The 12083-nt window shown below is 37.9% G+C and overlaps 1 protein-coding gene across 2 annotated transcripts in view; it reads left to right on the top strand.

Moving 5' to 3' along the window:
• The window catches only part of LOC128233418 (tetraspanin-1-like), a 57852-nt gene that overhangs the window by 21823 nt on the left and 23946 nt on the right, over positions 1–12083 (top strand). For both annotated transcript variants that reach the window (XM_052947085.1, XM_052947086.1), the window contains 3 exons: positions 4125–4177; positions 6171–6239; positions 6442–6549. In XM_052947085.1, coding sequence (XP_052803045.1) covers positions 4125–4177; positions 6171–6239; positions 6442–6549 — 230 coding nt within the window. The remainder of the gene's footprint in view (positions 1–4124; positions 4178–6170; positions 6240–6441; positions 6550–12083) is intronic.

Raw genomic sequence — 12083 nt, 5'->3', positions numbered from 1 at the left:
TTGATATACATGCGCATGCCTCCTGGTGCTTTGATATACATGCCCATGCCTCCTGGTGCTTTGATATACATGCGCATGCCTCCTGGTGCTTCAATATACATGTCCATGCCTCCTGGTGCTTTGATATACATGCGCATGCCTCCTGGTGCTTTGATATACATGCCAATGCCTCCTGGTGCTTTGATATACATGCCCATGCCTCCTGGTGCTTCAATATACATGCCCATGCCTCCTGGTGCTTTGATATACATGCCCATGCCTCCTGGTGCTTCGATATACATGTTAATGCCTCCTGGTGAATTGATATACATGCCCATGCCTCCTGGTGCTTTGATATACATGCCATTGCCTCCTGGTGATTCAATATACATGTTCATGCCTCCTGTTGCTTTTATATACATGTCCATGCCTCCTGGTGCTTTGATATACATGCCCATGCCTCCTGGTGCTTTGATATACATGTTCATGTCTCCTGGTGCTTTGATATACATGTCCATGCCTCCTGGTGTTTTGAAATACATGCCCATGCCTCCTGGTGCTTTGATATACATGCACATGCCTCCTGGTGTTTTGATATACATGCCCATGCCTTCTGGTGCTTTGATATACATGCCAATGCCTCCTGGTGCTTTGATATACATGCCCATGCCTCCTGGTGCTTTGATATACATGCCCATGCCTCCTGGTGCTTTGATATACATGCCCATGCCTCCTGGTGCTTTGATATACATGCGCATGCCTCCTGGTGCTTCAATATACATGTTCATGCCACCTGGTGCCTTGATTTACATGCCTATGCCTTCTGGTGCTTTGATATACATGCGCATGCCTCCTGGTGCTTTGATATACATGCGCATGCCTCCTGGTGCTTCAATATACATGCCCATGCCTCCTGGTGCTTTGATATACATGCGCATGCCTCCTGGTGCTTTGATATATATGCCCATGCCTCCTGGTGCTTTGATATACATGCGCATGCCTCCTGGTGCTTTGATATACATGCGCATGCCTCCTGGTGCTTTGATATACATGCCCATGCCTCCTGGTGCTTCAATATACATGCCCATGCCTCCTGGTGCTTTGATATACATGCCCATGCCTCCTGGTGCTTTGATATACATGCCCATGCCTCCTGGTGCTTTGATATACATGCGCTTGCCTCCTGGTGCTTTGATATACATGCCCATGCCTCCTGGTGCTTTGATATACATGCGCATGCCTCCTGGTGCTTCAATATACATGCGCATGCCTCCTGGTGCTTTGATATACATGCCCATGCCTCCTGGTGCTTTGATATACATGCCCATGCCTCCTGGTGCTTTATTTTACATGCCCATGCCTCCTGGTGCTTTGATATACATGCGCATGCCTCCTGGTGCTTGGCTAAATTGATATACATGCGCATGCCTCCTGGTGCTTTGATATACATGCCCATGCCACCTGGTGCTTTGATATACAAACCCATACCTCCTGGTGCTTTGATATACATGCCAATGCCTCTTGGTGCTTTGATATACATGCGCATGCCTCCTGGTGCTTTGATATACATGCCCATGCCTCCTGATGCTTTGATATACATACCCATGCCTCCTGGTGCTTCAATATACATGCGCATGCCTCCTGGTGTTTTGATATACATGCGCATGCCTCCTGGTGCTTTGATATACATGCCCATGCCTCCTGGTGCTTTGATATACATGCCCATGCCTCCTGGTGCTTTGATATACATACCCATGCCTCCTGGTGCTTCAATATACATGCGCATGCCTCCTGGTGCTTTGATTTACATGCGCATGCCTCCTGGTGCTTTGATATACATGCCCATGCCTCCTGGTGCTTTGATATACATGCCCATGCCTCCTGGTGCTTTAATATACATGCGCATGCCTCCTGGTGCTTTGATATACATGCCCATGCCTCCTGGTGCTTTGATATATATGCGTATGCCTCCTGATGCTTTGATATACATGCCCATGCCTCCTGGTGCTTGGCTAAATTGATATACATGCGCATGCCTCCTGGTGCTTTGATATACATGCCCATGCCACCTGGTGCTTTGATATACAAACCCATGCCTCCTGGTGCTTTGATATACATGCCAATGCCTCTTGGTGCTTTGATATACATGCGCATGCCTCCTGGTGCTTTGATATACATGCCCATGCCTCCTGATGCTTTGATATACATACCCATGCCTCCTGGTGCTTCAATATACATGCGCATGCCTCCTGGTGTTTTGATATACATGCGCATGCCTCCTGGTGCTTTGATATACATGCCCATGCCTCCTGGTGCTTTGATATACATGCCCATGCCTCCTGGTGCTTTGATATACATACCCATGCCTCCTGGTGCTTCAATATACATGCGCATGCCTCCTGGTGCTTTGATATACATGCGCATGCCTCCTGGTGCTTTGATATACATGCCCATGCCTCCTGGTGCTTTGATATACATGCCCATGCCTCCTGGTGCTTTGATATACATGCCCATGCCTCCTGGTGCTTCAATATACATGCCCACGCCTCCTGGTGCTTTGATATACATGCGCATGCCTCCTGGTGCTTTGATATACATGCGCATGCCTCCTGGTGCTTTGATATACATGCGCATGCCTCCTGGTGCTTTGATATACATGCGCATGCCTCCTGGTGCTTTGATATACATGCGCATGCCTCCTGGTGCTTCAATATACATGCCCATGCCTCCTGGTGCTTTGATATACATGCGCATGCCTCCTGGTGCTTTGATATACATGCCCATGCCTCCTGGTGCTTTGATATACATGCGCATGCCTCCTGGTGCTTTGATATACATGCGCATGCCTCCTGGTGCTTTGATATACATGCCCATGCCTCCTGGTGCTTCAATATACATGCCCATGCCTCCTGGTGCTTTGATATACATGCCCATGCCTCCTGGTGCTTTGATATACATGCCCATGCCTCCTGGTGCTTTGATATACATGCGCATGCCTCCTGGTGCTTTGATATACATGCCCCTGCCTCCTGGTGCTTTGATATACATGCGCATGCCTCCTGGTGCTTTGATATACATACCCATGCCTCCTGGTGCTTTGATATACATGCCCATGCCTCCTGGTGCTTTGATATACATGCGCATGCCTCCTGGTGCTTCAATATACATGCCCATGCCTCCTGGTGCTTCAATATACATGCGCATGCCTTCTGGTGCTTCAATATACATGCCCATGCCTCCTGGTGCTTTGATATACATACCCATGCCTCCTGGTGCTTTGATATACATACCCATGCCTCCTGGTGCTTTGATATACATGCCCATGCCACCTGGTGCTTTGATATACATGCGCATGCCTCCTGGTGCTTCAATATACATGCCCATGCCTCCTGGTGCTTTGATATACATGTTCATGCCTCCTGGTGCTTTGATATACATGCGCATGCCTCCTGGTGCTTTGATATACATACCCATGCCTCCTGGTGCTTTGATATACATACGCATGCCTCCTGGTGCTTTGATATACATGCCAAGGCCTCCTGGTGCTTTGATATACATGCGCATGCCTCCTGGTGCTTTGATATACATGCCCATGTCTCCTGGTGCTTTGATATACATGCGCATGCCTCCTGGTGCTTCAATATACATGCGCATGCCTCCTGGTGCTTTGATTTACATGCCCATGCCTCCTGGTGCTTTGATATACATGCCAATGCCTCCTGGTGCTTTGATATACATGCCCATGCCTCCTGGTGCTTTATTTTACATGCCCATGCCTCCTGGTGCTTTGATATACATACGCATGCCTCCTGGTGCTTTGATATACATGCGCATGCCTCCTGGTGCTTTGATATACATGCGCATGCCTCCTGGTGCTTTGATATACATGTCCATGCCTCCTGGTGCTTTGATATGCATGCGCATGCCTCCCGGTGCTTTGATATACATGCGCATGCCTCCTGGTGCTTTGATATACATGTCCATGCCTCCTGGTGCTTTGATATGCATGCGCATGCCTCCTGGTGCTTTGATATACATGCGCATGCCTCCTGGTGCTTCAATATACATGTTCATGCCTTCTGGTATTGTCATGGCCATGCATTGTGGTGATTATATACTTGCTCATACTTTATGGTGTTTTGCAGGAGTGATTGGATGTCTGATTGCAACGTGCCCAGCCCAGAAAGCCTTAGTCGTCGTATGTACTTTTAGTTCAAGTATTAGTAGTATTTTATTATTTTTTTTTGTAAAAAAGAACGACAATTATTGGAATGTACAGATGTAAGGGATTTACTGTGTTCCAGATTACTCCTGTCAAAAAGTTCCTGAATAAAAAAAATCAAATTCTAGAAGTTTGAAAGGGAATCGTTTTGTAAAATTAACTTTTTATGACGAAATAAAGTGTTGCATATCATAAGAATTGTTTAAACTAAGACACTGACGGATGGAACCCTTTAACAAATTTGAATATAGGTAAATTAGCCCTGAAACTATGTTTTAGTTATTGTTGTTGAGCGGATTTATTGTCAAGTATTTTCTTGGCTGTACCGGCGTGGGTTCGCTCCTCCACTAAAACCAGATTTTAAACTTTGATTGTATTTTTTCTGCAATTTCAGTATCAAATAAAAAAAGTGTTTTCACATGCATTACCGTGAACAAATATTTTCAGTCCAAACACAATAGCGAATGCCTTTTAGAACTTATAGAAATACTCTAGAAACAACTTCCATGATATTAAACCTGGGTTTAATGTTTCATGAACATTGTTTCTAAAACTTGAACAGTTTTTTACCATTCGTTCAGGATCATTTCTCAAACTCGAAATATTTAAAGATCTAGAATAATTTTTATGAACTTGAAATTCAAGAATTTGTTGTTCGAGCATTTACGACATATCAACTCACGTTACACGGTTAAATACTGTAGGCATGTGCAGTGGCACAACTCTACTTCCGTGTTTTGAACATGTCAGGATTGGTGTCGAGTTCACGAGTTTGGTCTCCTCCTATTTTGTAATAATGAATGAATAATATTTCGCCATACCTCCAATTTCAAATATGTTCCATATAGAATCAGCTTCATCCCGTGGCTAACTGACTTATTTAGCTCGAGTAACCCGAGTTGGCCATGGCGAAATGTGACGAGCCAATGTATACATGTTCCTGCCTTCTGGTATATATACCAGAGTATAGCATTTGCAACGTTCACATAAACGAACAATCATTGACTCAAACGGGAGATAACTTTATAGGTTAACTTCAACCATTTAAAATGAACATAAACTCTTAAAAAACAGGGGATATATATGTATCTGATGTCTTAATATTAATGTGGCTGAAAACAACTAAGAAGGAAATCATGGAAAGGCATCAATAAAATAAAAAGAACATAAATAAATTGGATCAATGGTAGACGGTAACTAAAATATTCGTTGTTAAAAGTCAGATATTTTTAGGGGGGGGGGGGGGACATCACCAAGTATTATTACAAATATGGCCCTTGGGCTATAAGAGTTTGAAAGCCTTAGGAAGACAGTGAACACTTAGACAGCTTTAACTGACTGTTCCATAGTCATATAGTGTTTGTGTAAACAACGTCGTGTCTTATGCTGACCACTCCGCATTAGCACTGACTGGGTCATGTTTTAGGGCTAACCATTAGTTTTCCAGGTTATGCATCTGATTTTTTTTATCATTATTTTACCCTATGATAGCGAAATTGCAGAAAAACTACAGTCATAGCATAAAAAAAGTATTTTGGTTTTAGTGGGGTTCGAACCCACCCCGGTAAAGTCAAGAAAAAAATAGAATACAGGGACTTAAGTGGATGATATCTTGACCTGTTAACGATACATTGATAACATCACGTGATAATGCCAATCAACCAATCACGCAACACCACAGCCGTAATTTTTTTTTTTAATCGCGTTGTAATCGCTAATGAAAATTGTGATCTTCAAAGACAATATTTGAGCAAATACCAACATTTGCTAATGGGTTCCAGCTTTGGTATTTTTGTTTTACCACTCCTTATGACTTGCCACACTTTATTTCGTAATTTTAAAAAAAGTGCAATTTATAAACCATGAGCGAGTCACTTTGAATCTAGGTGCATTTACAGAACATTATACAATGCATCACATATTTTAGTTACATGGCATGAAACAATTTCTTATATAACTTATATTTCAGCATATGAGTCTGACCGCCGTCCTTGCTTTCGCCCACGTAACATCGGTGGCTCTCATTTTCACGATGAACGTAAGATTTTGAGGCGATTTATTTTATCATTTCCATATCCTTTCTGTTGTTTCATTTGTCATTCCGGAGAGGCTACATGTACAAACAGTCGTTATTTCTCGGAGTTTTTACTTGTATTCATGCATATTTTCTCTCGGTACTTTTCTGTCACTATATTAATAAAAGTACAATTGCTTTTCTCAAATGGTTTATTATCGCTTAGATACAAGCTGAGATAGCCGACACATTGCGGTCGAATCTGGTTGGTCACTACCAAGGAGAAGAAGCCACTGATGAGTACTCTGTGGCATGGAACTATGCGTTCGTCGAGGTAAGTGATATAAAATGTGATAATTTGTCATTGCAGTGTGTGACTGCAATAGGAAAACCAGTTTAACTCTCCGGTGAAATCCTGTTTTCACCGACCATTCAAGGACGGTATCCGCAACTGATTATGGAAAAAGATATCGTGATATCACTTGTGTGTATTGCGATAGATGTCTTGTACTTTTACATGTATAGTGCATACCGTGTTAAGGTTCTTGAACTGCTTTGATCCCAAAACCATAACACAAAAATATAATGGCTGCATTGCTTGTTCCTCAAGATTATATTGTATTATTAATTGAAACTACTGTCATAAAAAAGGTGTTTCTCCAAAGTGGTTCTAAAAAAACCTCATGCCTTTGTTTTTTCAAACCAACCCTTTCAGACCTTACCCAGGCTTAGCTGAAGAAACCGGTGATAAATGATGGAATCTGAATCGTGCATTTGATTTTGGTTTTCTCTGTTTTCGCTTATACAATTGTGGAAAATGAAAGTTGTACTTAAATTGTGGCTAAAAATCCCTACGATGTATTTTAATTTGTAGACGAAAGAGTATCAACGTTTTGAATAAAACTAAATCCAGGCATTTGTCTTAAATACAAAAGTATTGCCCTTTTATACCACTGTTAAAGAGTGCTGTTGAAAACGTTAACTGTGCGTGTGCGTTCATCAGTCATCAAGGCAAATGAAATTAAACGAGAAATCGGGGGACATTGAAAATTGGGCGAAAACAAAGCACGAGTGTGTTTCCAATCGAATAAAGAGTTTACCTGGACAATCCTACATGTCAGAGTTAATGCTATTTTTTCTTTTTCCAAGGCGGTACCTAACAATTCTTGATAAACATACCAATTATTTTTAAATATATATATAGTATTTATGCACTGTGCTGTTTGTAGAGTTTTGTGCTGTTCTATGTTTCTTGTTTGTGATTTTGTGTTCTATGTCTTTGGCGTTTGCCCATTGCCACTAAACCGGGTTTATGTTTAAACTTTTTGCTACTGAGCATGTTTCTGTAGCTTTTTGCATAAATATTAATTTCTGATACAAAATATTTTATTAAAGGCTTATCCATGATATGGCATTAGAGGGGGCGTTACCCTTTGACTTCCATGACAACCGAAATTTATTTGGTTTAAAGTGTTGGCAGGGGGGTTTGTTGGTATTCCCCCGAAGATATTTTAACAGTTTCTAGTCCCAGCATGTTGTGTGTTTTTCATTACTGTTTTCTCCTGATGTATAATGAAGTAAAAAGTATATTTTATTTACACATGCTACTATGTATAGTAACCTTTTACTTAAAATCTTCCCGCAAAAATGATTATCGTTTCCACCCGTGAGACGGCGCTTAAAAGCGATAATGGCGCAACGAAGACGAGAACGTGCACCATGACAAAACACGCGCGAAAATGTTTGCTGTTTTAAGGGCCGATTACTCGTTATGTTTAATAGCCTATCTTATTCAATGCCAATTTATTACGTCTAATATTTTTACCTTTCAGACATCCTGCTAATCAAATCCTATGTTGTTTCACAATTTAATCTTCAAAACCTGCTCAAAACATTGACAAATGCCATAGTTCTGGTATAATACAAGATCATATATGGTTGGCCAATGCTTTAGGTTGATAATTGTCCAAGTGCAAATAATTACCCACGGGCAATTATTCTTCCCACTAGGGCATTGATCAACCGAAAGCCATGGTCAACCATTTATTATTCGATATAAGTTATTTATACAGAATTTATTTGCCTAAAGATATTGTGCAGTCCACCAGGACACAAAGTTATTTTATTTTATAAAGATTTCAAGTTAGAGTAAGGCGTTTAAAGAGCCACTTTATAGGTTACACTTTGACATATGCATACTTTATTATAATTTTAATGTATTATAATTATGTTCAACTCAGTTGATGTTAATGATCAAAAGCATATGATTTGTATACAAATAAAAAAACATATAAGCGATATTTTTGTGCTTTTAAAACTTGGAAAATTATGGACACGTAACTATAAATTGAAAACCCAATTATAAAGGCTAATATTGTTTTAACTGTATTTAACTTTTTGAATTTGGATCATTAAAGTTTATTGAGATAAACATAGAAATGCATTAAAATTAAAAAGAAAATATGCTTGCATCTATTAAGTTTAAACCTATGTTTTGCTCATTAAATAAGAAAGGTTTATGCAAAATCCTCCTTTAGTTAGTAATATTCTGACTTGCACTGGTCGAAAGACAGTTTACTGAATTCGAGTATATTCGTATCGCACATGTCATTTCATAATGCATTAGGGTTCAAATGAAGTGACTAATCTTCAAACACATTGGCATACGACGCCTTTGACACGTACGGTACCAAAAAACTGTGTCACTGGGTAACGAAATCATATTGTCAAAGCACGTACTTTATTTGTCCTAAAGCCTCCCCATGACTTGCTAATGAGTGTTCTGATTTGATAAACGGGGTGAGTGTTTCAGTAGGACTTTTCTCTTTGGGTCAATGTCAAAACCTGTAACTGGAAAATCGTGCCTGGATTTTCTTAGTGCGGACTAACTAACGTCATAGAATATCTGATGGTATGTTGGATGCATATCTCCAGCTTATTACAATGTGTTATTACGGAGAGATATTGTCCGCTTGAATTATGCACGTTGCATGAGCACATACGTACTATTTAGACATTCAGCAATGGTGCAAGTGCTTTGTTATATATGCTTGATGTTGTATTTCTTACATTTTCAACAGACGAAACAAGGCTTACTGCACTTGACAAAATGCGTAATAAATCCAATAAATACATACTTAATTCTTACTAGTTTTTTATCGAATGTTCTGGATGAATGTAAAAAAATATTTTAAAATCAAAGGGATGAAAATAGTAGTCGTAGATACCCTATGATATGACTTTCCAAATTGTACAAGAAAGACCATTGATGCAAAGCATCAAAGGGCGCCGTTTAATAGTTTATGCATTTGTTATATGTTGAAAAACAAGAAATGTCAAGGCCAACAAGCATATTACAATGCATCGAACCGCATCCATGAAATTCTCAAAATATTTGTAGTATTCTGCTTAGCAACATAGGCTAAAGCATTGAAATTGAAGAGTTTCAAGTTGAACGTTTCATTAGGGGTGTGGTACATTAATGAACACGACAGAATTAGGGTGCTTGTGCACTGTACTATTTGTCATTGCCACCTATCCATATACCAAGTTTTATTTCAATACCATGAGTATTTTGAAAGTAATGATCTGGTCAAGAAAAAGAGGCAAAGGGCAATAATTCTGTAATTAGCTGAAATACAGCTATAGTCATTGTGCACTGCACTTCCTCTTGTTGTGCTTTACCATTGAATGATGTTTAATGAATTCCAAAAAGTAGTTTTCTTGTTATGCTACGGACAGGAAAAGGAACAAAGGGAATAACTCTTGCAATTCGCTAAAATAGAGTTATTGTTCTTGTACACTGCAGTTCTAATCATTTAGGGGGAGGGGGCAAATTCACCATGCTGGAATGATAACTTGAAGGGAAGAATAAGTTTTCTGATTATTTGGGGAATTCATCATGAAAAGGTGACATGAAATAACATTTTTTGTAGTACTTTAATAAACATTATCATTTCGTCTGAAAGTTACAAACATAATTAGAACATAATTATTGAACGGTTATATAAAAAGAGAACATTGTTTACTAGATAAAATGCAATTATAACATAACATGCCTTGTTTTTAGCTGTTAAATAATACTAAAATGTATGAAATTGGACAAATTGCATAAAAAACTGGTCAATGGAGTTATAATGTTAACTTCCCCATTTACATGGTAAAGAAGAGTTGAAAATGGATGTTTTTAGTTGATAGTGATATTAACACAAAAATAGCATGTGTCTTATAAGACAATGGCAAGTTTTTCAAATATGATATAAATAATGCATACAAACTGAATATGTATCAGACTATGTATGAAAGAAATAATACTGTTTCTATTTTTCCCAAAGGTTTTGAAATACAACAATGCACATATAAGCATAAATAGGCCAAATATGCACAAAATAATAGTAAACAATGTGTGAAAGTGATACTGAACACATAATAATTTCTTTGTGCATTAAATGAATATATACCAGAAAAGCAATACGAAATCAAGTCCAAAATGTGTAATAACATGAAGAACACCCCTTTATGAATATCGTCATAACAAATTAGAGTACATGTAAACAATAATCATTTATATAATTAGTATCAAATATGTCTACTTTAAAGTGTGTTTTCATTTGCATTAAATTAATATATACCAGAAAAGCAATTATAAAAATCCTTAAATGTATAAGAAACTGAAGACAACAAAGAATAACACCCATTTATGAATATCTCCAAAACAAATCAGAGGTCACCTAAACAATAATCATTCATACAATTAGTATCAAATATGTCTAGTTTTTGTGTGTCTGTTCATTATCTTTAAATGAGCATCTTTAAAGTGGAACTCTTATTTGAAATCAATACATATATGATATAATTGTATTTATAACACACATCAAATTGACTGATAAAACAATAACTACTTACTAAATAATCCATTTATTGAATTATTGTTTACTGATTTATAACAAGCTTGTGACAAGCAAGCTTTATTTATAATAGCAGAAAGCATGACAAATATTAAATGATTAGTGATTGCTAAAAGATTTACTGTGGTCTACTATAGTATCACAAGGCAGAAATACCATGTTTTATGTTCATTCTTATTAGCAAATTGAACTCAAAATCCTTCATTCACATTGTTGTTGACATCTATCAACCCATTTTGAAAAATCAAAACAATAATATTAATTGTGATAAGTCTTGTTTGGGAGAGTAAGAGTGCATCTTTAAAAATAGTGTTTGTTTTTTTTCACTTTATATGAAATATGTACCAATTCAATTTGACAAATGAGACCATTTTTTTAAGTGAGGAAATAGAAGTAGTAATTGTACATAATAAAAACAACAACAAAATTGACAAAGCTCAATATAACAAGAAACAAACATCATTAAAGGCCATAATTATTTAAACTGAATTAAGGTATTAGTAATACACACTTTAATAAAAGCTTTCACCGACAACATAGTTATTATCATGGTACACAATGGGACTTTTATCCAAATCAAAAATTTGAAGATATTTTACCGTGAATTAATTTTTTTTAGTTATGTTTCATTACACCCACCCCAAAATCCAAGGGCTACAAAGAGCAACAAGTAAATATTTTGTCTATATTTGATTTTTTTTTCACATTATCAGAGCTTATGAAATAAACACAACAGTTTCTGGTGAAATAAACTTCAGTTAACAGAAAACTTAAGTTCAAACGAACAGCATTATTGATACACATAGAAAAAAATCATTTTGATTGATCTTGAGAGTCTTCTGAACAGAGCAGTATTTCGATGTTTGAAAATATAAAGCAGTTTTATAAATTCATAAAAAATAATTAATAATAAGACAGCCTGCTGAAATCATTTTAAATATTTTCTATGATGTCTAATGAA

This window comes from Mya arenaria, chromosome 5 (assembly GCF_026914265.1).
Source record: "Mya arenaria isolate MELC-2E11 chromosome 5, ASM2691426v1".
In the NCBI taxonomy this organism is placed as follows: Eukaryota; Metazoa; Mollusca; class Bivalvia; order Myida; family Myidae; genus Mya; species Mya arenaria.
The sequence above is the reverse complement of the archived record's forward strand: the minus strand, read 5'-3'. Positions and strand labels throughout refer to the sequence as shown.